Raw genomic sequence first — 27240 nt, 5'->3', positions numbered from 1 at the left:
AAGATTCTGTTTGTGAGCAAGGAAAAGAAGGATCAGGCTCCTACACTCTTATTGATGTTTATAGTCGTTTAGACATCCACTTCCTCATGAAGGATTTATCCTCTTTCCTGGGAGCAAAATTCAGAAACTAGTTTTTAGGGTTACACTCTATGGTCCAAAAGTAGAATTCAAACCCCAAAGACCATGAATAAAGATGTGCCTTATTATAAGAGGGAGCTGTGATATGCCCTGGGAGAGAAGGCTCAACAATATTTTAGATACGTCATATGTGCAGGTGGATAACAAAGGAAAGAAACTCTCCCAGATTTGGGGTCCCTTGGGGGAGGAAAGGAACTCTCACAATGTAAGGGGATATTTTGTTCTTTTCCATAGCAGCATATTTGCTCCAGTGGGAAAGATCCCTTCAACCTGCCTGAAAGGTCTACCTGGCGTTAGCCAATTTCCTTAGGTAGAGGTCCCTGCCCCTTGCTTCTCTTGTCCCTTTTTGCATGACTGGATGTCAGCATGAGGGCAGACATCTTCTGTTCTCTGAAATAATCATCCAGGATTCCTGCTTTCATAATTCAGGTATGGAGACATCCAACCTTGGAAAACCCAAGATCTTCCCTTTTTGTCATTATTCACATCCTAGGTCATCTTTTACTTGTTCATTCATAGACCTAAATCTAGGGATTAGAATGGAAGTGGATGGTTGAAAATCCTTGGATAATACTGGACCCTAAATGGAATTTCACTTTCCCAGTGGTATTTCACTCCTGACAGCACTAGTCTCTGTACATGTTATTCCACCTCTAATATTACTATTGCTGAGCATTCTGCAGCTGTGTTGAAGTTATTCATTTATGTGGTTTGGGCCAGTTTCTGAGAAACAGGCAAAACTAGGGAGCAGAGGAATCCATCAATGTTAGATTTAAACACAGAAATTTATAATCTTTTTGGACTTGTCGTCTTGCTCATTGCCAGTATAGATATAAAAACAGAGTATGGAAATGATACAGATACACAGTAGATATAAAAAAAAATCCTAATTTTCAGAGGGGGAACATGGGGCTAAGAAGAAGTCAACAATTCTTCTATTCTGTGGAGTTTTGTCTAATCAGTTTCCTTTCAAGTGTTATTTCTGTGCTTGGTTTTTGTTTTTCTAGATTTTTAAGAAATCATTCAAAGGGTTCTGAAAGCAGAAAATTTGTTCCATTTTAGGTGAATTTTCTATACTTCTCAAAAAACAAAAGTGTGTTTAGTGATCCTGGTTGTTGTTGTTCAGTCTCTAAGTCATGTCCGACTCTGTGACCCATGGACTGCAACACATCAGGCTTCCCTCTCCTTCACTATCTCCTGGAGTTTGCTCAAATTCATGTCCATTGAGTCAGTGATGCCATCCAACTGTCTCATCCTCTGTTACCCACTTCTTCTCCTGCCTTCATTCTTTCCTAACATCAAGGTCTTTTCCAATAAGTCAGTGCTTCGCATCAGGTGGCCAAAGAATTGGATCTTCAGCTTTAGATCAGTCCTTCAAATGAATATTATGCTTGATTTCCTTGAGGATTGACTGGTTTGATCTCCTTGCTATCGAAGGGACTCTCAAGAGTCTTCTCCAGCATCACAATTCAAAAGCATCAATTCTTTGGTGCTCGGCCTTCTTTATAGTCCAACTCTCATATATATGACTACTGGAAAACCACAGCTTTGACTACAGGGACCCTTGTCAGCAAAGTGATGTCTCTGCTTTTTAATATGCTGTCTAGGTTTGTTATAGCTTTTCTTCCAAGGAGCAAGTGTCTTCTAATTTTATGGCTTCAGTAACCATCTGCAGCAATTTTGGAGCCCAAGAAAATAAAATCCGTCATGTGATGAATAGATTCAAGGGACTAGATCTCTAGACAGAGTGCCTGAACAACTATGGACAGATGTTTCTAACATTGTACAGGAGGTGGTGACCAAAACCATCCCCAAGAAAAAAGTCATCCTGGTAGTAGTATTTGGAAATGCATATTTTGTTTGACATTATTTCTGAATTAGATTCTTCTTCCTCAGAATAAGTGTAGAAATGCTCCCATGTTTTTGAAGTTGTTCTCATTACTTTGCTAAGAAAGAAAAAGGAAGAATGTAGTTTACAAAAATTTTCATGTGAACAAATATTTAATAATGTTTTTCCCTCAACTTTCCTACTGCTTAAATGTGCTACCAAAGTTAAAATAATAATATTGGTCTAAACATATTAAATTGAGATTGTCATTTTTAAAAAATATTATATTGAATAATATAAACTATATAAAATAATATAAACAAAACTATATTTTAATATTTTGATTTATTTTACAAAATAAGACCTTAGCTAAGGATCTAACTTTACTTTTTTTCCAAATAGTCACAAATCACATGAAACCATTAAAAATATGCTTCAATTTTTCACATACTAAATTCTTTTCCATGTAATAGATTCTTATATATAAATTTTTATAAAAATCCCCTTCTGTTCCATAGATGTCCTTACTAATTCCTGATCTCTTTACTAATTCCTAAGATCTCCTGACTAACTCCTAGGAATGTTTTAATAATTGCAGGTTTTATGGTGTATTTTAATATGTGGTAGATCAAATAAATATCCCTTTGGTATTCCAATTTTTCTTCAGAACATTCTTGGCTTCTTTCAGATTAATGTTAGAATGATTTTGCAAAGTTTCAAAAATATCTGGTGTTTTTTTTTTTAATTAGAATTTCATCAAACCCGTAAATTAGGTTAGGAAGAATAAATTGATTTTCCCAGTCCATGGTAGGTCTTTTCCTACACTCAATTTAAAAATATTTCTCTGTAAACTATATAACATTACATATATGGATCCAGTGTATTTTGCATTTAATTATAGATTTTCTTTGAGGATAAGGTAGGAGTGTGGGGAGAAAACTTTTGCATTATTTTAAATCCTCCTGATGCTAATGCTAGTTTTCCCGTTCTTTTGTAATATAACTTTTGATACTGGAAGGTTATTTAAAGACTTAATTATCAACCTTTAGCAGAACAAACTATCCAAAGCATATGAGGAACTCCAGATCATAATATCATAAAAGACAAGTTTCCAGTTTCTAAGACACCAAATTTGATGTGTTCTTAATTGCCTGTCCAGAACCTTTTAGCCAGAAAGGGCATTTTACCCCTAATTTTCTTGTGAATGCATAACTGTTATCATCAGTGACCATTTGCTTCAAGTTCTTTGTGGCATTTTCAGAAGAATTGGAATACATTCAGCAACACCAGCATTAAAGTCTATCCCAGTATTGCCCGTCTTAGGCAATGGCATTACTGCAATTAAAACTTCGGGATTCTCTCTCACACTCTGTCTTACACCCTTTCTTCGCTTAAACTCACCCTTGCCAAACCCTCTTGGATGCACCAACATTGTTTTTTCAATTGTGTCTTTATTCATTCCCACATTTCAAAGCTTCCCATAACTCTGCAGTCATCTCCCACCAATTTATCCACACCGCTACTTTTCACCTTTACTGTAGCCAAAGTGATCTTCTTAAAACTCATGTTTGAGCCTGACACTCCACTTGCTTAAGCACAGGATAAATCCAACAGGCAGGAGGAGCTAGCTGTATTTTACAATACTGTGTTGGGTGCTAATCATACAGAGATAAATAAAACGTCAACTTGTACCAGGATGTTAAGGAATGAATAAAGGCCGGATGTGTCAGCATCATGGACCAGTTATGTGACTAGTCTGTCAGATAACTTCCTACCTGTCCCCTGACATCCACATATCCTGGACTCCTGAGAAAATACTCACCTTGACTCTATCTGGCTTTACTCAAGCTGTTCCTATGCCTGACCTGCTTTTTAGGGCAAAATCCTACCCTTCTTTCAATATGAGATTCAATGTCTTGTGAGATATGAAGCTTTACTCGGTGCTTATCCCTCTTTTAACACCACAGAAGGTAGAGCTAGCTACTCCCGTGACTGCTCTGCCCCAGCAGTTAGTTCACACCAGTAGCGCAGCACAAAGGCACTGCTAGCTTGTCTCATTGTCTGTCTTTTCAGCTTTACTGTGGTTGTTGCATAGCAGAGGCTCTGACTCAGTCACCTTTCGACACTTTTGCTCCAGTACATTCCTTGCCTTACAGATAACACTGAAATGCTCAAGTCTGTGAGAGGAAGTCAACAAGCAAATGAGGTGCTGAGGGCTTTTTACTTTTAAAAAAAATATAGGGTAGTGCTTTCTCAAGGCAAAAATTCAACTTTTTTTTTTTTTTTTTGCATTTTAGAGTTGTTATGTACTTCTTGGCCTTAGTGAAAACAGCTTGAAAACAACATAGCATTTGGAATCAGAAAACCTGAATTTAGTCTGCCTTACGATATGAATTTGAACAAGTCACATAACCTCTATGTGACTTAGCCATCTCCACTATATTATTAGAAATATCTGCCTACCAGGGCTGTTTTGAGAGTTATGTGAAATTATAAGCATAGAAAACTGAAAAAAATTTTAATGAGAAAGCACGATAAATATCAGTGTAATTTTCATTATGGTCTTTTTTGTATGTAAATAGAGATGATTTTACTTTTCAGAGATTTTAGAAATAATTTTGTAAGAGTAAAGCCCATGTAAACACACAGACACGCAGGGTTGGCCAAAGGGTTTATTTAGCTTTTCTGTAACACCTTATGGAAAAACCCAAGCAAACATTTTTGCCAACCCAATACTTAATGACACTTGTGTCTAAGTTTGTCTAGGCTTTCTAATTTCTGAAATATCCTGGGAAGGGGGTACTCAGTTTCATTTCCCCTTCTTAATTTTTGGGTTTTCCTACTTGGTCTCTGCAGCTTAGAGTGCATATGTGACAGGGATAGTATTTTGGATCCTAATCTGTTTTCCCCTCTCCCTGGACTTTTCCGTTTTCCTCCTCTCTATTCAAGAATGTGTACTTATTGGCTCCGGGGTGGGACATGAAACGATGGAGAAGAGAATGTACAAGCCTTTCTGGCTTTTGAATTTTAAAGAAAGAATTCTGGGCATAGAACTTGAAATAGTGAGGAGAGTGGAGCTACTCTCCCAGATTCAAGCGGTTTTTCTGGGCTAGAGAAAGGAGAGGAGAAGAGAAAGAGAAATCCATGGGCTCCAAAAGTAGAGGCTACCTGTGTCCTGCTTCCAAAAGAAGTACTCCTAGAAGGGGTGGCATGAGTCCATAAAAAAGATCTGTTTAGGATGTCTAGAAATACTACTTCTCTAGCCAGTTGGGCTTCCCAGGTGGCAAGTGGTTACTAATCTACCTGCCAATGCAGGAGACTCAAGAGACATGGATTCGATGCCTGGATCAGGAAGATGCCCTGGAGTAGGAAACATATTCTTGCCTGGAAAATTCCATGTACAGAGGAGCCTGGCTAGCTACAGTCCACGGGATTGCAAAAAAGTCAAACACAACTGAAGAACTAAACAACAACAATGACAACATGGAATCTATGTGGCCTTGGGTGCTTTCTTCTGGCCCAGTGTTTCTGATGGAACCTCAAAGGGCACAGGAGGGTGGCGAGTTACTAGCAAGACTTTGCTGAGTGCCTTTCAGGAAAACAGCTGAGCATGCTGATTGGGAAACTCAGTTCTCTATTTAACTGCTCCAGAAATGGTTAAGTTTCTCTATGTTGTGCTCAAGTTTCTACACTCAGACAGGTGTGGCAGTCCATCACTACTGCATATTTAACAATGGCAACCTACTCCAGTATTCTTGCCTGGAAAATCCCACGGACAGAGGAGCCTGGCATGCTACAGTCCATGGGGTCACAAAGAGTCGGACACGATTGAATGACTAAACCACCACCATACTTACATGAGCTTCCTGGTGGCTCAGATGGTAAAGAATCTGCATTCAGTGCAAGAGACCCAGGGTCAATTCCTGGATTGGGAAGATCCCCTGGAGAAGGAAATGGCAACCCACTTCAGTATACTTGCCTGGAGAATCCCATGGATGGAGGAGCCTGGTGGGCTACAGTCCATGCAGTCACAAAAAGTCGGACACAACTGAGCGACTTATACTTACATAAGTAAACTGCATTTTCCCATTTTCTCTATAGGAAGAGAGGGTTTCCAAAGGCATATGTTGTGCTGTCTTCCTTGGAAAATGTTATTGTTTATTTCTTAGTAGATCTCAAAGTTCTCAGAAAATAGGAGATGAAAAAGATAGGTGGTGATCACAGGGAAAGCAATGTGGGAGCCATCAGGCATGAGATTGGGAAAACAGACATAGATATAATGCTGTCTTGGAGTATTGATTTCCAGATGGTAAAGGATGTATGGAGAGCTAGAATTGTGATTGCTTTCACCTTCTGTACCTTTTGACCTTCAAAGGCTGTGGATAGACCATGGAGGTGGACCCTCTCAGAAAGCACAGTTGCCCAGGAATTGGCCTGATCTATGTCTCAGCTTATTTCATCCCTGGGGATATGGCTTACTTTAAGTTGCAACATCTTTGTTTTTTCTGTTTCTTACAGATTCATGAAGGTGGCAGGAAGCACAGTGGATGCAGTTACCTGGCAACAGTAGGTATTCACCTTTTTTGCTCTTACTTATTTCCAAATGCTGTGAAATGAAAGATTAGTAGTTGTCATGAAGTTATAACTGATATTTAATAAACTATCCTTCATCCTCCAAGAAAAATAGTTAAAATTAACTCCAAAGTTATTGTTATGATACATAGGCTCTCATAGTAATATAATTTAATTGTTTCCAAAAACGAAAACAAAAACAGGGTAACATTTTGGAAAGCTTAGCTATTGTGTACACTTTTAAACTAACCTTTCATTAGTGTACAGGTTATGGGAATCTAAGCATGCCACCCTAAGCTCTTTCGGGGGGAATAAATTTCCTTAAGAGAGTAAATAGTTTTAATTATCTAATATATCATAAGAAAATAGAAACACTTCATTATATTAATGGCAGTAGTCTTATTTAGTACCAAGAGAGTCACCAATATGAAGCAAGTAATACACATGTGCGCTCGCGCGCGCACACACACACACACACACACACACACACACACACATATATATATATATATATATGTATATATATATATATATATATATATATAAAGAGAGAGAGAGAGCAGTTTTGAGAAAGGATCAATGTTCCAGGGAATAAGCTTACAATGGCAGAGACCTGTTACTCGAGGGTAGCTTGACTGGTAAAGATAGTTATCTGATATATAAATTTAAATTTTCTTTAAGTCCCCTTACGAAATTTGTGCTGGAATGTCCAGCATCTCACAGTGTCTCACCGATTTTATACTGGAATCCTGCCCTTCGTTTCTGTAAGAGATATGTCACATAGCATCTTTCAAATCATCTCTCATCTAACATGATCCTCACAGCTCAGACATGCATTCCCATTCTGGGCCCTCATAGCTGTCAGCTATGGCCGTCTTTCTGAGTTACTCTAATCCTGCCTGCTTAGCATGTTTACCCCTTCTGTCTGTCCTTCGTTTTAGGTGGGTTACAGAATCCCTTAGGATTCATGACAGTTATGAAACAAAGAAAAGTGAATATAATTTTATTAAGTATCCTAAAAGAATTTTTGGTTGTTGGCAATCAATAACTTTAATTATAATGAAAAATATTTTATTCTCCATTTATATTCTTAGTTTCTGTACACAAGAAGTTCCAAATACTTCCAGAAATTTTTATTCTCCTTCGGTTTGTCTTTGTGAGCCTTGGATTGAGTGGGTTTGAGGATCTTGTCATTCCTTTGCTTAAATTCCCTCAAGTTCCTTCCCTTTGCATGTAGACCACAAGCCAGACTCTCAGACTCTCTACTCCGGCCTTTAAGGCCCTTTATGTCTGGTCACGGCTCTCTTCTGATCCCACCCTGCCTGTACTCATTCTGTCACAGCACTGGTGAGGTCTTTCAGTTTGTAGAGGATTCACATGAATGTCTGCCTCAGGAACTTTGTGTGTATCATTCCCTCTGCCTGGAATGTTGTTTTCTTTATTTTTTTTGTGTAGCTGACTCCTTCTCATCTCTTAAGATTCAGCTTATGTGTCATCTCCTTCAAGAGGCCTTCCCTGATGATTCTATCTAAAATAGAACTCCTATTTAATTCTCTGTCTTTGTTTTTCCATAGTACTTACCATAACTTACAATTACTGTTTATTTCATACCGTTTTTTGTAATTTGTGTGTTTTATCTTTTACCAAAATAATGCTTATTCAGTTCAACAAGTGCTTATTTGGACAATTGTTAATTGGGCATTTACTATGGGAGAAAATAACAACAAAGATAATAATAATAACAATGTGGTAGAAATTTTACTGTATATTACTACATCTGATCCTCGAAACGAGTAAATGAGATCAAGACTGTTTTGTTTTATTAACTCTTTTAGTTTTTTTATTTTTTAAATTTTAAAATCTTTAATTCTTACATGCTTTCCCAAACATGAACCCCCCTCCCACCTCCCTCCCCATAACATCTTTCTGGGTCATCCCCATGCACCAGCCCCAAGCATGCTGCATCCTGCGTCAGACATAGACTGGCGATTCATTTCACATGATAGTATACATGTTAGAATGTCATTCTCCCAAATCATCCCACCCTCTCCCTCTCCCTCTGAGTCCAAAAGTCCGTTATACACATCTGTGTCTCTTTCCCTGTCTTGCATACAGGGTCGTCATTGCCATCTTCCTAAATTCCATATATATGTGTTAGTATACTGTATTGGTGTTTTTCTTTCTGGCTTACTTCACTCTGTATAATCGGCTCCAGTTTCATCCATCTCATCAGAACTGATTCAAATGAATTCTTTTTAACGGCTGAGTAATACTCCATTGTGTATATGTACCACAGCTTTCTTATCCATTCATCTGCTGATGGACATCTAGGTTGTTTCCATGTCCTGGCTAGTATAAACAGTGCTGCGATGAACATTGGGGTACATGTGTCTCTTTCAATTCTGGTTTCCTCGGTGTGTATGCCCAGCAGTGGGATTGCTGGGTCATACGGTAGTTCTATTTGCAATTTTTTAAGGAATCTCCACACTGTTCTCCAAAGTGGCTGTACTAGTTTGCATTCCCACCAACAGTGTAGGAGGGTTCCCTTTTCTCCACACCCTCTCCAGCATTTATTGCTTGCAGATTTTTGGATCGCAGCCATTCTGACTGGTGTGAAGTGGTACCTCATTGTGGTTTTGATTTGCATTTCTCTAATAATGAGTGATGTTGAGCATCTTTTCATGTGTTTGTTAGCCATCCGTATGTCTGTTTTTATCCCTATTTTTCTACAACTTAGAGAAAGGTGTATAAAATCCAAAGATTACAAAGAAGTGGCAGATTTTGGATTCAAAGCTGGGTCTGTCTCACTCCGTGGGCTCCTCTTAACTGGTACTGCTTTAGTAACCAGTCAGTGATCCTTTATTGGAATTCTAGTTGCTATAGTTGTTTAGTGGCTTAGTCATGTCTAACTCTTTTGTGACTCCATGGACTGTAGCCTGCAAGACTCCTCTGTCCATGGGATTTCCCAGACAAGAATACTGGAGTGGGTTGCCATTTCCTGCTCCAGGGGATCTTCCCAACCCAGGGATTGAACCTGAGTCTGCTACATTGGCAAGCAGGTTCTTTACCACTGAGTCAACAGGGAAGCCCATTACATTCTAGGTGGGGGGTGGGGGGGTAGATAAAATCCTTTTCAGGGTCTTCAAAAGCTATCTGGATAATGTAGCATAAAGACTAAAGAATGAAGACTTTATAGTATTTAAGGAGAAGTAATGAGATCAGCGTACAAAAATTAGTGGATAAGAATGTAGGGCTTGTTCAGTTATCATGGCTGACAGGGAGGGATCAGAGAAATTTTTTCTCCCCTACTCAAGTACAAATAGTACTTGTACTCATAGTACAAATGCAGTGAAGTGAGCAAAGTATTTTTTAAAGGAAAAATAATTTTTTTTGCAAATACAGTTTATTAGCTATTTTTTAAAAATATTGGCCATCTCTCAAGATAAATATCGTGTATTTGTAACTACTCTAAAAATACCCCCAAAGAAGGCATGGGGTTGCATTTCTTTTGGCTCTAGGATCAACACTTATTTGGGGACAACAAGTAGTACCTTGTCTCTGCCATTTATTCCTTAGTCAAGACTTGGGATAGTCACAGAACAATTCTAAGAAATCCTGGCTAGAAGGACTCAGTGAAAATTAAAGCCAAATGCCATGTTTCTCTAACCCTGAGTATGCTGAGGTGAAAATTTCTTAATAATGTAAAGTAAATCAAGAGTCATTGTCAGGAAGAAAAGGAGCATAGAATTTGTTGATATACATCTGTCTATTGGTAGCCAAAGGTACTGAGATATTGAGCTTGGAGCCTGAACAACCAGAACTCTGAATGTGAAGTGATAAATAAATAAGTCTATATAGTTAGACTATTTTGATTTGGCCTTTCATGCTCTTGGATTTATATAACTTGATGATTTGTTCTGCCCACCAACCCATGCCAAAAACCCAGAAAAAGTTAGTGAGATGAAGTTAGGATTACAGGAACGGAGGAATAGCTTATGTCAAATACCAATGATAAATCTGGACAACAAATATCAATCAATAAAGAAATACACAAAAATACACACACACCCAGAAGAGAGATCAAAGAGCTAGAGGAAGTTATTCAATCCCTGAAAGAAGTGAATGACACTGGTGAGATCTGTGGTTACTTAAGAATCCATACAGTATGAGATGGCTTTAAACTCAAAATAAATACATGGTCATATTGGCTTGAGATGTTGGAAAAAGGAGTCAAAAGGCAGAAATCTCATACGGAAGAAGCTATGGGGCAACACACCAAATATGCAAATAAACTTTCTTTCAAATCTTTGCCTAATTTCTGAACTGTACATATATAAGGGAGACTCCAAGGAGCCTGGTAAAAAAAACAACAGCTGGAAGTCTGAAAATGTTGAACAGAAATTTCAGCTGCTGTCTGTCACATGAGGGACAGAGATTAAAATTTGAATCTCACAAGTTTAGAGGGGCCTGATAAACAGCTCATGCTTTCCAGTGAAAACTAAAAGACTTATGCCCAGGAGTAAAGTCTGTGTCCCAGGACTAAGGATTTGCCTTAAGTCTAATGTGTAACCAACATGTGTAATATAAATTGTTAGAGGCACCCTAACAAATTCTAAACTGCAGCTGCCACAAGACCAGATATGCATCCAACTGCCTACTAGATCCCAAACTAACACTCTTCTATCTCTACAGCATATCATCCGCACTTTCCAATATACAATTTACAATTTAAAAATTACTAGGAATGCAAAGAAACAGAAAAATGTGGCCCATGGCCAAGAATGAACAATAACTAGAAACCCTGAGATGACCCAGATAATAGAATTAGCTGACAAGGATTTTAAAGAAGCAATTGCAAATATATTCAAATAATTAAGAGAAAATGTCCATCTTGAGTGAGTACAAAGGGAAATATTGGCAGTAACATGGAAACAGTATATATGTAAAAGTACCAAATGAAATTATTAAAGAAAAACAGAATAATAACTGAAATGATGGGGATTCCCTGATGGTCCAGTGGTTAGGACTCCACGTTTCCAACGCAAGGGGCATGGATTTGATCCTTGGTCAGGGAACTAAGTTCCTACAAGCCATGCAGCATGGCCAATCTAACTGAAATGAAAGACTCTCTGGGTGGGCTTGCTAAAAGATTAGAAAATACAGAAGAAAGGGTTAGTAAACTTACATATAGATCATTTGAAATTATATAGTTTAAGAACAGAGAAAATATTGGAAGAAAATTATCAAAGTTTCAGCAGCCTCATTGCCAATATCAAGTAACATCTATGCAGTTAGAATCCTGAGGACAAGAGAGAGAGAATGGGGCATAAAACCTTTTAGAAGCCAAAGCTGAACTTCTCTCAAATTTGGTGAAAAATATTAACTTATAGAACAAAGATGCTAGGCAAGCCCTAAGAAGGATAAATACAAGGAAAATCACACCTGGGCATAATAATTAAAATGCTGAGAACAAAAGGATGGATAAAATCTCCAAAGTATACAGACAGAAATGACAGCATAGAGAACAAAGACACAACTGATGGCTAACTTGACATCAGAAACAATGGAGGACAGAAAACAGTGGAACTACATCTTTTAAAGAGTGCTAAAGAAAAAGTCAAGCTAGAATTCTCTGTCTGAAAAAATATTTTTTGTTAAATAAAAGTGAAACAAAGATGTTTTTGACAAACAAAAGTCAACCAGACCTGTGCTACAAGAAATACTATAATCAGTTCAGTTCAGTTCAGTCGCTCAGTCGTGTCTGACTCTTTGCGACCCCATGAATTGCAGCATGCCAGGCCTCCCTGTCCATCACCATCTCCGGGAGTTCACTCAGACTCACGTCCATCTCATCCTCGGTCATCCCCTTCTGCTCCTGCCCCTAATCCCTCCCAGCATCAAAATCTTTTCCAATGAGTCAACTCTTCGCATGAGGTGGCCAAAGTACTGGAGTTTCAGCTTCAGCATCATTCCTTCCAAAGAAATCCCAGGGCTGATCTCCTTCAGAATGGACTGGTTGGATCTCCTTGCAGTCCAAGGGACTCTCAAGAGTCTTCTCCAACACCACAGTTCAAAAGCATCAATTCTTCGGAGCTCAGCTTTCTTCACAGTCCAACTCTCACATCCATACATGACTACTGGAAAACCATAGCCTTGACTAGATGGACCTTAGTCGGCAAAATAATGTCTCTGCTTTTGAATATGCTGTCTAGGTTGATCATAACTTTCCTTCCAAGGAGTAAGCATCTTTTAATTTCATGGCTGCAGTCACCATCTGCAGTGATTTTGGAGCCCCCAAAATAATAAAGGAAGTTCTTCAGATAGCATCAAAATGAAAATTGGATCTCAAAAAATAATTAAATGCTTTGGAATGTATAAATTTATAGATAAATATTTTTTCTCTGAATTTATTAAAAAAGCCTGACTCATGCAAGATATAACATTGTAGTATGGGGATTATAACATACATGGAGTGAAAATATATGGCAATAATACTACAAAAGATGATGAAGGCAGGATGCTGTAAATGGAGTTATACTGTTCCAGATTTTTTTTTAATGTGAAGTAATAGTGAAGAGGAACTAAAAAGCCTCTTGATGAAAGCGAAAGAGGAGAGTGAAAAAGTTGGCTTAAAGGTCAACATTCAGAAAACGAAGATCATAACATCTGGTCCCAACACTTCATGGGAAATAGATGTGGAAACAGTGTCAGACTTTATATTTTGGGGCTTCAGAATCACTGCAGATCATGATTGCAGCCATGAAATTAAAAGATGCTTACTCCTTGGAAGAAAAGTTATGACCAACCTAGATAGTATATTCAAAAGCAGAGACATTACTTTGCCAACTAAGGTCCATCTAGTCAAGGCTATGGTTTTTCCAGTGGTCATGTATGGATGTGAGAGTTGGACTGTGAAGAAAGCTGAGCACCAAAGAATTGATGCTTTTGAACTGTGGTGTTGGAGAAGACTCTTGAGAGTCCCTTGGACTGCAAGGAGATCCAACCAGTCCATTCTGAAGGAGATCAGCCCTGGGATTTCTTTGGAAGGAATGATGCTGAAGCTGAAACTCCAGTACTTTGGCCACCTCATGCGAAGAGTTGACTCATTGGAAAAGATTTTGATGCTGGGAGGGATTAGGGGCAGGAGGAGAAGGGGACGACAGAGGATGAGATGGCTGGATGGCATCACTGACTCGATGGACATGAGTCTGAGGGAACTCCGGGAGTTGGTGATGGACAGGGAGGCCTGGCGTGCTGCGATTCATGGGGTCACAAAGGGTTGGACAAGACTGAGCAACTGAACTGAACTGAACTGAATACAGTGTTTAAGAAGACTGTGAAATTGTATTCCTAGAATTAAAGTTTCAGATAGAACTAAGGTTGCTGACCTAAACTATGGAGGTTATCTTGGATTGTCCAGATGGACCCAAGAATGACTAGAGGCAGTAGAGGCAGTAGAATGAAAGAGGCAGTCAGAAAAGAGGAGGCATAGGAAGATTTAACCACAGAAAAGAAAGTCGAGTGATGTGATGTGAGAATTATTTGACTGCTACTGTTGCTTTTGAAGATGGAAGAAGGGGGCCATGAGCTAAGGAATGTGGACAGCCTCTAGAAGTTGGAAAAGTCAAGGAAATGGATTCTTCCCTAGCACTTCCAGTAGGAATGCAACCTTCCCAACACTTGGATTTTAACTCAGTGAGATCCATGTTAGTTTCTAACCTACAGAACAGAAAGTGAAAGTCGCTTAGTCGTGTCTGACTCTTTGGAATTCTCCAGGCTAGAATACTGGAGTGGGTAGCCGTTCCTTTCTACGGGGGATTTTCTCAACCCAGGGATGGAACCCAGGTATCCCACATTGCAGGTGGATTCTGTACCAGCTGAGCCACCAGGCAAGCCCAACCTACAGAACTGTAAGATAATAAATTTGAATTGTTTTAAGCCATTGCTTGTGATAATTTGTTTAGAACAGCAATAGAAAACTAATACAATACCTAATAACAGAGATTCAAAATATCCCATGAAAAAACTAAAGGAACAAAAGGAGAGAAATAGATAAATCTCTTGTCACAGTTGGAGATTTTAAAGCATCTCTTTCAGTAATTAATAGGACAACTAGATTAAAATAAAAACAGGAAGGATAAAGAAGATTGAATAATATCATCATTAAGCTTGACCTAGCTAATAGTTGTGGGCTGCATCTGAATGTACCTTTTTTCCAGTGCACATGGAACATTCAACAAAGATGGATCATATATGCTCATCTGTAAAAACAAGTCTCAGTAAATTTGAAAGGATTGAAATCATGTATAAGTTTTTAATTGAAATATAATTGATTTACAATGCCATATATTAATTTCAGTTATACAGCAAAGTGATTCAGTTATATATATTTTTTCTAATTATGTTTATTATGGATTATTACAGAATGCTAAATACAGTTCCCTGTATTATATAGTATATTTTTATTGCTTATCTATTTTACATATAATGGTGTGTATCTGTGAATCCTATCCCTCCCCCACTTTCCTCTTTGGTAACCATAAATTTGTTTTCTATGTATGTCTGTGAGACTGTTTCCATTTTGTAAATAAATTCATTTGTATTATTTTTTAGATTCCACATATGATATATCATATAATATTTGTTTTTCTCTGTCTGACTTTACTCAGTATGATAATCTCTAAGTCTACACATGTTGTTTCAAATGACAATATTTCACAATACTTCATCCTTTTAAAGGCTGAGTGATATTTCACGGTGTGTGTGTGTGTGTATACACACACACATCCTCTTTATCCAGTCACCTGTTGATGGACCTTTAGGTTGCTTCCATGTCTTGGCTATTGTAAATAGTACAATTATGGACATTGGGGTTCATGTATCTTTTCATATTAGAATGTTCATCCTTTCTGGATACATGCCCAGGACTGGGATTGCTGAATCATATGGTAACTCTATTTTTAGTTTTTTAAGGAATCTGCCTACTGTTTTCCATAGTGGTTGCACCAATTTACATTCCCACCTACAATGAAGGAGTGTTCCCTTTTTTCCACACCCTTTCTGGCATTTATTATTTACAGACTTTTTTGATGATGGCTGTTCTGACCAATGTGAGGTCATACCTCATTGTAGTTTTGATAGTTTGTAGTTTGATAGTTTTGTAGTTGGCATTTCTCTAATAATTAGCAATGTTGATCATCTTCTCATGTGCCTGTTTTGATGACAAAGAAATTAAGTTAGATATCAGTAATAAAAATATCTATAAAACACCAAAATACTTTGAAATTAAATAACACACTTTAAAATAATCTATGGCTCAAATGAAAAATCATGAGAGAAAGTAGGAAATATTTCAAAATAAATATGAAGGTATATTTTATCAAAATTTGTGGAATTTAGTAAAAACAGAGCTTAGAGGGAAATTTATATTCTAATATGCTTAAATTAGAAAAGAATAAGCATTGATATTGATGACCTTAGTTTCTATCTTGAGACACTAGAAAAAGAACAAACTAGATCCAAACTAAGTAAAATAAAGAAAATTACAAAAGTAAAAGCAAAAAACAATAAAATATAAAATAGACAAATAGAAAATTTATAAACTGGAAGTGTCTCTTTGAATAGGTAAACAAATCTGAAAGCTGAGAGGGAGAGATTGAGGGGCAGGTAGAAAGCAAGAGAATGGAAAAGATAGAACAGAAAATTCCAGTATCATGAATAAAAGAAGGATTCTCACTGTAGATCACATAGATATGAAAAGTACAATAAGAGAATAATATTATGAAGAACTTTATACCAACAAATTTGATAACTGAAATGGACAAATTCCTTGAAAAATACAACTTATCAAAAATGACACATTAAAATTCTTAATATCATTAAAGTATATCTGGTTCATTTTGGAATATCTGGCAATCTCTAAATATACCTATCCTATGAAAAAGCAATTCCATTGCTAGGTATTTACCCAAAGGAAGTGAAAATATGCCACACAGAAATTTTTATATGAACATTCATAATGGTTTTATCAATGTTAGACAAAAACTAGAAACAGGTGTCCATCAGCATAGGGTAGATTTAATAAAGAGTTGTATATTCATATAAAGGAATGGTACTCAGCAAGATCAAAAAACAAAGTAATGATACACTTCTTAACATGAATGAATCTCAAAATCATTATGCTAAACAGGGGAAAAACCCTTGTATAAAGCAGCACATTTGCGCTATTCCAATTATATGAAGTCCTGGAATAGATTTTGAAAATTAGAAAATTAACGGCCTCTGTGGTTGTAGGCGCTAGAGACATGGATTGAGAAGGAAAGGCACAAGAGGGACTTTCCTTGGGTAACTGCAATGTTCTATACTCTGATAGGGATTTGAGTTACACAGGACTATGTATGATTTTGTCAGACTTCATCAGATGATAAACATTTAAGTTTTGTGCAGATTGTTATATGTGAAATTTACTTAAGAAAAAGAACCATATAGACATTGAACTCCAGTTAATGGTATGTCTGATGAAGTGTGTAGGATAAAGTGTACTAAAGTCTACAACTTACTTTGAAATGCCTCAAAACATAAAATAAATCAGTGGATGGATAGAAGGATATATTGATAAATGTATGATGAAGCAAATGGAGCAAAATGTTATAGAACCTAGGTGGTGCATATGTTGTTTTCACTATACAGTTCTTTCTGTTTCTATTTGAAATCTTTCATAATAAGATATTGGAAAAATGCCTAAAATGTTATACCTAAATAAATAATATTATATATTCAGTTCAGTTCAGTCGCTCAGTCATGTCCGACTCTTTGTGACCCCATGAATCACAGCAAGCCAGGCCTCCCAGTCCATCACCAACTCCCAGAGCTCACTCAGACTCACGTCCATCGAGTCGGTGATGCCATCCAGCCATCTCATCCTCTGTCGTCACCTTCTCCTCTTGCCCCCAATCCCTCCCAGTATCAGTCTTTTCCAATGAGTCAACTCTTTGCATGAGGTGACCAAAGTATTGGAGTTTCAGCTTTAGCGTCAGTCCTTCCAATGAAAATCCAGGACTGATCTCCTTCAGAATGGACTGGTTGGATCTCCTTGCAGTCCAAGGGACTCTCAAGAGTCTTCTCCAGCACCACAGTTCAAAAGCATCAATTTTTTGGAGCTCAGCTTTCTTCACAGTCCAACTCTCACATACACTGGATAAACCATAGCCTTGACTAAACAGACCTTTGTTGGCAAAGTAATGTCTCTACTTTTGAATATACTATCTAGGTTGGTCATAACTTTCCTTCCAAGGAGTAAGCGTCTTTTAATTTCATGGCTGCAATCACCATCTGCAGTGATTTTGGAGCCCCCTAAAATAAAGTCTGACACTGTTTCCCCATCTATTTCCCATGAAGTGATGGGACTAGATGCCATGATCTTAGTTTTCTGAATATATGTTATTAAATAATATATTGTGAAAATAATTATCAAAAATGGTAAAATGCTTTTAAGTGACTAATATAAGATATAAAATATACAATTCATACCTCAATAATGTAAAAATGCACAGAATTCAAAGAAAGGCACTGATACGTTAACAGTATTAACCTTTAGACATGGAGAGTATAGGAACACTTATGGTCATCTTACTTTCCTGTAATTTCCAATTTTTCTGTAATAGGGATGTGTACTGCATTTTTGTTTATAATAAAGACCATCAGTACCCAGCTCTACCCTTCACAACCCCAACTCCCCCTCACCAGAAGTAATCATCACAGTTTTAGTCATTTCTGATATTTGTTTCCATATCTCTAAATAACAATCTAATGGTATTTTAAATTTTTTCCAATTTAAATATTATCAATTTCCTACTACAAAGGATAAGAGTTTAGCTCTCACATCTCCCTTACTCCTTACACACTGAAATATACTTACATTTCCCTGTCCTCCAATATTTTATATCTTAAGTATTGGGTAGATCAGAATTCAGTGATCACAGTTTTATTGCTATGTAAATATGACTTGCAGAAGAGAATGTTTGTGCAATGATTACATTTTCTTTCTTCCACAACTTTTTGTTTTCGTGCAGTTAATAACTCTTTTTCATTTACTTAATTTCCCTTAGTCTTTCCCCAGTTCATTCCTAAACTCTGTACCAGAGGGGTAAATCTTGCTCTTTGTACAAACACTCCAGGTAGCCATCAGTTTCATCTCATCCTTGGAGATGTTCTCCTGGAGCGTTCTCTCCTCTGGTCCCATCTGGACTAGTTGATCTCCGTGCTTCCTGCACAGCTGTTGTCCTGGGATCTCCCTTTACCATCATCCTAGGGATTCCTTTTTGGCTCTCTTATTTGTTGGATCCATGCCTTTTTATGAAGTTCACTCCCCATTTTGGTGGAACATTTTTTCCCAAGAACTTCCTGAGAAAAGATAAATGAGAGGTAAACATGTTGAGACCTTGTATTAGAGTTTGATTTATATTTTGGATGAATATTATTTCCCTTGGATTTTGATGCTTTGGCTCCATCTTATTCTAGCTTTTCTTGTAACTTTTGAGAAATCGGATGCTTTTTTAAATTTCCAGTCCTTTTATTTGCCCTGTTTTTTCTCTGTTAGTACTACTAAAATCTTCTTTTTGTCCTCAGTGATCTTGTGTGTGACTCTCTTTATTCTGTTAATAGGTATGTGGTGGACCCTATCAATCTGAAACTCATGCCCTTCAGTTTAGGGAAATTTTTCTGAATTTTTTCTTTGACGATTTCCTTTTTTATTATTATTTTTTGTGTGTGCTCTCTCTCTCTCTCTCTGCAACTTCTGCTAGTCAGATATCAGAGCTCCTCAAACAGTAGTCTTGTTGTTCAGTGTCTAACTTGTGTCCAACTCTTTGTGACCCCATGGACTGCAGCAGTCAGGCTTCTCTGTCTCACTATCTCCCTGAGTTTGCTCAAACTTATGTTCATTTGAATCAGTGATGCCATCCAACCATCTCATCCTTTACCACCTGCTTCTCCTCTTGCCCTCAGTCTTTCCCAACATCAGGGTCTTTTCCAATGAGTCAGCCTTTTGTATCAGATGGCCAGAGTATTGGAGCTTCAGCTTCTGCATCAGTCCTTCCAGCAAATATTCAGGATTGATTTACAGATTGACTGGTTTGATCATACAAACAGTAGTCTAATTTTTATATATTTTTCTCTTGTTTTTTCTTCTGTTTTCTGTTAAATCTCCTTAATCATCTAAATTTTCTGTTGAAATTTTCATTTCTGTTATCATATTTCTGATTTTTTTTAATTTTTATTTTTACTTTATTTTACTTTACAACTGATTTTCAAAAACACTTTTTATTCCTTAAAGCTTCCTTTTTTTCCTTTTTAATTTACTTTTTATTGAAGGATAATTGCTTTACACAGTTTTGTTGTTTTCTGTCAAACCTCAACATGAGTCAGCCATAGGTATATATATATATCCTCTCCCTTTTGAACCTCCCTCCCATTTCTCTCCCCATCCCACCCCTCTAGATTAATACAGATCCTCTGTTTGAGTTTCCTGAGCCATACAGCAAATTCCTGTTGGCTGTCTATTTTACATATGGTAACATAAGTTTCCATGTTATTCTTTCCATACATCTCACCCTCTCCGCTCCCCCATGTCCAAAAGTCTATTCTCTATGTCTGTTTCTCCACTGCTACCCTGTAAATAAATTCATTACCATTTTTCTAGATTCCATATATGTGCATTAGAATATGGTATTTATCTTTCTCTTCCTGACTCACTTCACTCTATATAGCAGGTTCTAGGTTCATCCACTTCATCAGAACTGACTCAAATATGTTCCTTTTTATGGCTGAGTAATATTCAATTGTGCATATGTACTACATCAAAGCTTCCTTTTTATGGCTTCTCAGAGCTTCTTTCCTTGTTTCTGAATGCTTCTATTAATTTTAGTTGTGTTTGTTTATTTTGTTTCTTTTCTTACTTTCTCTTCTCTTCCTTCCTCCCTCCCTTTTACTTTCCCTTTTCCTTCCTTCTTCCCACTCTCTTTCCTTCTCTTTCTTTCTCCCTCTCTCCCTTCCTTCCTTTCCTCTCTTCTCTGATAGTTTTTCTTCTTGTTTCTTCATTTAACTTTTTACCTCTATATTCTTCCCTCCTCTCCTCATTTCTTTATTTTGTTTTTGTCTTTCGCATTAAAGATTTTCCTCGAATGTAAAATGATCCTTAAATTTCTATTCCTATTTAAGAGAGAGGCATGAAAACTGATTGGATCATTTTTGCTCATGAACATTTCTTCTTAGCTAGTTGGACGTCTATTTAGGGTGATCTGCCTGAATTATTACTTTACGGGACTCCTAAATGTTCTTATCTGTTGGTCTTTTCTCATGTGCAATTTAGTTTCTCCAGAAAAGAATTCTCTCTTCTGAGAACTTGGAAGTATATATCTGCTAGCACCCTCACATCCAAGAAAGGAGCTGGATATCTCATTGTTTAGTGTGTAGCCTTTCGCTCAGTCCTCTTGTTTCACCTCAACTCTGTTTGATGGTCTTAACTCTAGCTCAACCTCCAATGCTCTGCTGTCTTGGAAATGGGATAGTTTCTCAACTATTTAGCATAGTGGATCATATTTATAGATACCCACTGTATTATAATTAAAATAGAAACTTTAAAAACATTTATTTTAAAATAAATTCATTACTATTTACCACAAATAATGTATTTTTTATAAAATAACTATATTTTCCCAGCAGTCCCACTGCTAGGCATACACAGTGAGGAAACCAGAATTGAAAGAGACATGTGTACCCCAATGTTCATCACAGCACTGTTTATAATAGCCAGGACATGGAAGCAACCTAGATGTCCACCAGCAGACAAATGGATAAAAAAGCTGTGGTTACATATACACGATGGAATATTACTCAGCCATTAAAAAGAATACATTTGAACCAGTTCTAATGAGATGAATGAAACTGGAGCCTATTATACAGAGTGAAGTAAGCCAGAAAGAAAAACACCAATACAGTATACTAACGCATATATATGGAATTTAGAAAGATGGTAACGATAACCCTGCATGCGAGACAGCAAAAACAGTCTTTTGGACTCTGTGGGAGAGGGTGAGGGTGGGATGATTTGGGAGAATGGCATTGAAACATGTATATTATCATATGTGAAATGAATCGCCAGTCCAGGTTCCATGCATGAGACAGGGTGCTGGGGGCTGGTGCACTGGGATGATCCAGAGGGATGGGATGGGGAGGGAGGTGGAAGGAGGGTTCAGGATGGGGAACACATGTACACCTGTGGCAGAATCATGTCAATGTATGGCAAAACCACTACAGTACTGTGAAGTAATTAGCCTCCAATTAAAATAAATAAATTTATATTTAAAATATATATAAAATAAAATTACTATATTTCCCAAAAAAGTTAGTGAGAAGGGTGGCATTATTTTATATTCTTGAAAATCTCTTTATTGCCTAGCTGGTGGCTCAGATGGTAAAGTGTGTGCCTGCAATGTGGGAGACCTGGGTTCAATCCCTGGGTTGGGAAGATCGTCTGGAGAAGGAAATGGCAACCCACTCTAGTATTCTTGCCTGGAAAGTTCCATAGATGGAGGAGCCTGGTAGGCTACAGTCCATGGGGTTACAAGAGTCGGACACAATTGAGTGACTTCACTTAATTGAAGATATGTAGATTCTTATATCTTCCATATATTTTGTGGCAATATATTGTTTGGCTTAAAATTATGCACACAATTTGCCCTCACAGAGGTATGTAGCTTAAAAAGGGAGGAGTATTTAAATAGCCTTTTTCAAATTATTGTGGCTGTTCTCAGATACTATTCCAAAATTCAATAAGTGATAGTTTCTTAAAGGTTAGTTGCAATGTGGATGGATTATGAAGCCATATCTATGAAATTCTCATACTCTGATGCATAAATTTTCTGGTTTTGCATTTCAAATGTATCTTTTACCCAAGAATGATTTTAACATCATGCATTAATCATTTGGAAAATACTGTTTTGTTAGGTTGTGACACGTGTTGACACATTTTATTATGAAATACCAAAAAGCACATTTATTAATATCACCCCTGACCTAATCAGAAAAAGTCTTTAAGTTTTGGGAAGCTGACAACCTCATGGTGGCAGACACAAATATTCTAAAATTCTAATTTTCACTAAACAGTTCAAACTTTATGATCACCGACAAGTTCTGTCAGTTATTTACCTTGAGGTGACAGACTTATTTTTTTCATTTTGAGAAAAATATCTTCTAAGTACCCATCTGAATAACCATAATTTGTCTGTCAGTCACTCTTTCAAGTTAAAATTTTGCTTCATGAAAAAAAAATGACCAATTCAATTTGTAACCCAAACAATCATTAACTGTTTATCTTTGAGACAACCATTATCATAATTAGCTGTGAAAGTGACATCTTTTATGAATATTTCTCATTTAGTCATATAGAATGTTTCCAAAATGTATACTCAGAGGTTAAAATTTAATAAAATTTATAAGTTTTATTACTCTATCAAGGGAATTATTAAGTAAAACTGACATTTTGTTTTATTGTAAGTATGTGATTTGACCACCAGCACAATTTGATGTTCCTGCCTTGATTTGTATTAAGCGCTTGGGCTCACTGTTGCTTTTGTACCATTAGTCCAAGAGTCAAATAGTTTTCCCAGTACAAACCATGAGAGTCAAATAAATTATTTAACACTTTATTTATCACCATTTGTATTTAGTGCCAAGCATTTGTGTTTAGTGCCAATACACCAAGGGTATTTTACTGCCAGTCACATGAAAGAATATATTTATCAATGATTAGTTGGTGTTGATGTTGGATATATACAAGAAAAATCTATGTCTGTAGATATTGAGATATTAATATCCAGAGATATTAACTTTGTATTCATGATTGCAGCTAAATTTTTAATTTAATGTGTATTGTTAAGAAATAGCCTGGGGTGATTTCTTTTACTAACTTTTACTGACTTTTCATCTAGCAGGTATTCAGCAATGTCAACCTCTATGAATCTTTTAGCTACCTTGTGTATCTTTGTTGTTGGTGCGGTATGATAACCTATTCTTTAAGATGCTTTTCTAAATTTATGTATACACTGCTGTATTTTAAATAGATAACCAACAAGGACCTACTATATAGCACAGGGAACTCTGCTCAGCGTTACATGGCAGCTTGGATGGGAGGGGAGTTTGGGGGAGAATGGATACCTGTATATGTATATGGATGGCTGAGTCCCTTTGCTGTCTACCTGAAACTATCACAACATTGTTAATCAGCTATACTCCAATACAAAATAAAAAACCTTAAAAAAGAAAGTTATTTTGAAGACTTCTCTAGATTTTAAATTTAGGCAAGTCTTCAAATAATTTTGAAATGCTATTTGCAAAATAAGACAAAAATGTTCTTACTTTCATATATGCATAAGAAAAATATTAGAATTTAAAAATAACTTATTGGATGATTTTAAGGTTACGCAGATGATAGCAGGTAAAATAAAAATAGCTGGTAATAACACAGTACAAGTATTGAGAACAAGTTGAATTAACCTGTGAAAGCATACACATTCATACCCAAAAATATCATAGAAAAACCTAGAAAACAAGAATAAATAAGTACATATTCCATTATGTCAGGGCAATGACATTGTCACATGTTATATAGATTCTTGTGAGAAAGTGAGAGTGAAAATGGCAAATAATTGTCATCATGTTATTATGAAAATGCCTTTGATGGATCTTGGGGACTCTCAGGAGTCCCTGGCCCATACTCTGATAACCACAGATGTAGAGTGAGAGTGGGCATCAGAGAGTCTGGTTGTTTCTCAATATTCTTGTTTCCAGCCCCTTTTCTCCCCTATTCTCAAAAGTACCTGGTGCCTCCAGCTTCTGAAACTTTATAGGGTTCCACAGCAAGAAGCAGCCTGCTTTTGTGTTTCTCTGAAAGGATTCACAGGTGTAAAATTCAGCCTTCTCCAGTTAGCTAAGTCAGTTACCACTCTTCCTTCTGTTTTCTAATATCAACATGTTTACTCTTGTATTTTCCTGTCCTGTTCTCTTAGATCTTCTGGGTTAATACCTTTCCCTCTCTCTCTCTTTTCTCTTTTGGTCCCATTGCCATTGTTTTAGTGGGATTTTGGGAGTGAGCTTAGGAAATGCCTGTTTTTAAACACCATATTTAACTTGAAATCCTGCTATCTGCTTTTTTGATCTTCTAGGATTATTTTTAATAACAGAAAATTTAAAGATTAATTTAAAAATATGAACTCAATGTTAATATTTATCCAGTTATATATGAACACATGTGTGCTCAGTTCTGTCTGACTCTTTTGCAACCCCATGGACTGTAGCCCACCAGGCTCCTGTGTCCATGGAATGTTTTAGTCAAGAATACTGGAGTGGGTTGCCATTTCCTACTCCAGGGGATCTTCCCGACCCAGGGATAGAGCCCATGTCTCTTGCATCTCCTGCATTGGCAAGCACATTCTGTACCACTTACACCACCTGAGAAGGCCCATTTATCAAGTTAGGCAAACCCAAATGTTCTCTATGCTTAGGCCTCATCAGAGACAAACAGAATAAAAAATTACAGCTATGTGGCCCAGACATCAGTATTTTGAAATTTATTACATGATTCTGACATTTAGTGAGGACTGAGAACTACTGCCCTGGATTCTTCTGATTGAGCAGGTAGCCTGTGAGCACTTAAACTCCAGAGAGCACACTCAGCATCCAGCTTCTAGACCACCACCAGCAGCAGCACCACCTGGGGGCTTGTGAGAAATGCACATTCTCAAGTCCCATTCCAGACGGACTGAATCAAGACCCAACAATCGGGTCTAGCACACCCTCCACGTAATGCTGATACTCTGAACTTGAGAACCACAGAGGATGACTGCCTGCTCTCTAAGAATACATTCATCACTGAATTTTTTGGCATAAAACTTTTTTCAGTAGCTTCTCTTCTGACATGGCAATGGGATAAAAGAAGCAAGAAAAATTTTCTTGGGAGTTAGCCTTTAGAAAATTCCTGCCTCTTGTAATCAAAGATAGAGCTTCAAATCATCTAATTTTCAAGAAGTTTTTCTCTCCTATAAGAAATTCCTATATTAAAGTCTTTCTTTCCTATAAGAAAGAGAAAAGAAAGTTTTCTGTTTTTGGTCTTGGTCTGCACTTATATACCTCAGTCCTCACTTCTGCTGTTGTAAGAAAATGAAATATGGTGCATATAATATAGCTGTAGGCTTAAATAGATCAATTTTAAGAGATCAAGTGTATAATTTAGACTTTTGGCTATATTTAAAGGCATAAAAATGAACATTTTAAAAAGTCGTTGCAAGAATAACTATGGGTTTGCACACAATGTAAGTAAATGTGAGCAAAATGACCCTGAGGATAGCATCTATTTGAAAATTCATGAACATTTCCAGAGGTGATTGGACATTAGGGTGACTTGGTAAGCAACAATTCTGCTTAAAGGAAAAAGCTGAAAGAATCCATCACATAGGTAATCAGTTCTAGAGAAAAGAGTGCTAATGAAATGCAAACTTTATTTACCAAAAAAAAAAAAAAAAGGGAGAAAAAAGCAATGTGATTCACAAGAGTGTTAAAACTTATTTAAAACACTATTTTGGAAGTGAGGAACTTCTAGTGCTCCGTCTTATAGTTTGGTAGAAAGAACAAGGACTCTGAAGTCAAATAGGCTTGGGCAGAATCCCTCTGATTCTTAGTAGGTTGTGGCCTTGGGAAGAAACTAAATCTTTCAGAGCTGTTTTCCCATCTACAAAGTGGGGCTAATGTCTACTTCACAAAACTGTTATTAAAATTACATGAAGTAATGCATGAAAAGCACTTTGTACAGTGTACACAGCAACATATTGAGCCCTCATGAAATGTTGAGTTCCCTTTTCCTTTCCCCTTCTGTCTTTCTGTGACCCTTCCTAATCTCTCTGTTTCTGGAAGTGTCTTGATATATAATACACAGATGTTTAGCACCTATTCTATTACTGAACATTTTTTTATTGGATTGGTCAAAATGTTAGCTTGGGTTTTTTTTAACATCTTACAGAGAACCCTGATGAACTTTTTGGCCAACTCCAAGCACTGTGTGGGTGCTTCAAGTCTTTTGCTTATAGCCTTTTCAATCAAAGGAAGAAACTGAATGGTTCTGTGAGGTAAACCTGTTGTGTTTTATTAATTCATTCAAGAGATATGTATCAAGCATGTATTATATTAGGCATTGTGCTAGATGTTGAAGATAGACTCGGGAGGAAAAATGAGACAAGAGCCTTCCCCATGAGGAGCTTAGTGGTCTTCTAGTTAGCAAAGAGTTTATCCCTCCAGTGATCACTTCTATAAGCCATGCCTATTATTCTTCTGGAAGAGAAGATAGAAAGGGAGAGGTGCTCCTGGTAGAGGAAATAAGAATGACAATAGGAAGCCAATCTTTGTGGGCCCCAGAGAGAGCTATGCCTAGATAAATGTCTGCTGCAGAGCATTTAAAAAGGAAAGGATAAGGAGGAAAGGGAGCCATGAATAACATGGAGCTTGACTGCAAAAGAATTAGAGAAACAGAAAGAGAGGAAAGATCTTTCTAAAATAGAATTGAAGAATCAAAGAAGCTCCATGTTAAGAAAGTGAAGATTGGAAATTCCCAGTGGTCCAGTGGTTTCAAATCCATACTTTCGCTGCCTAGCCTG

At 37.0% G+C, this 27240-nt stretch overlaps 1 protein-coding gene across 1 annotated transcript in view; it reads left to right on the top strand.

The window, feature by feature from the left end:
• The window catches only part of HPSE2 (heparanase 2 (inactive)), a 695926-nt gene that overhangs the window by 448083 nt on the left and 220603 nt on the right, over window positions 1-27240 (top strand). Inside the window, exon 6 of the mRNA XM_042238951.1 lies at window positions 6485-6532. Within this exon, the coding sequence (XP_042094885.1) occupies window positions 6485-6532 (48 nt within the window). The remainder of the gene's footprint in view (window positions 1-6484; window positions 6533-27240) is intronic.

This window comes from Ovis aries, chromosome 22 (genome assembly GCF_016772045.2).
Source record: "Ovis aries strain OAR_USU_Benz2616 breed Rambouillet chromosome 22, ARS-UI_Ramb_v3.0, whole genome shotgun sequence".
NCBI lineage: Eukaryota > Metazoa > Chordata > Mammalia > Artiodactyla > Bovidae > Ovis > Ovis aries.
This window is presented reverse-complemented; position numbering and strand designations above follow the sequence as displayed.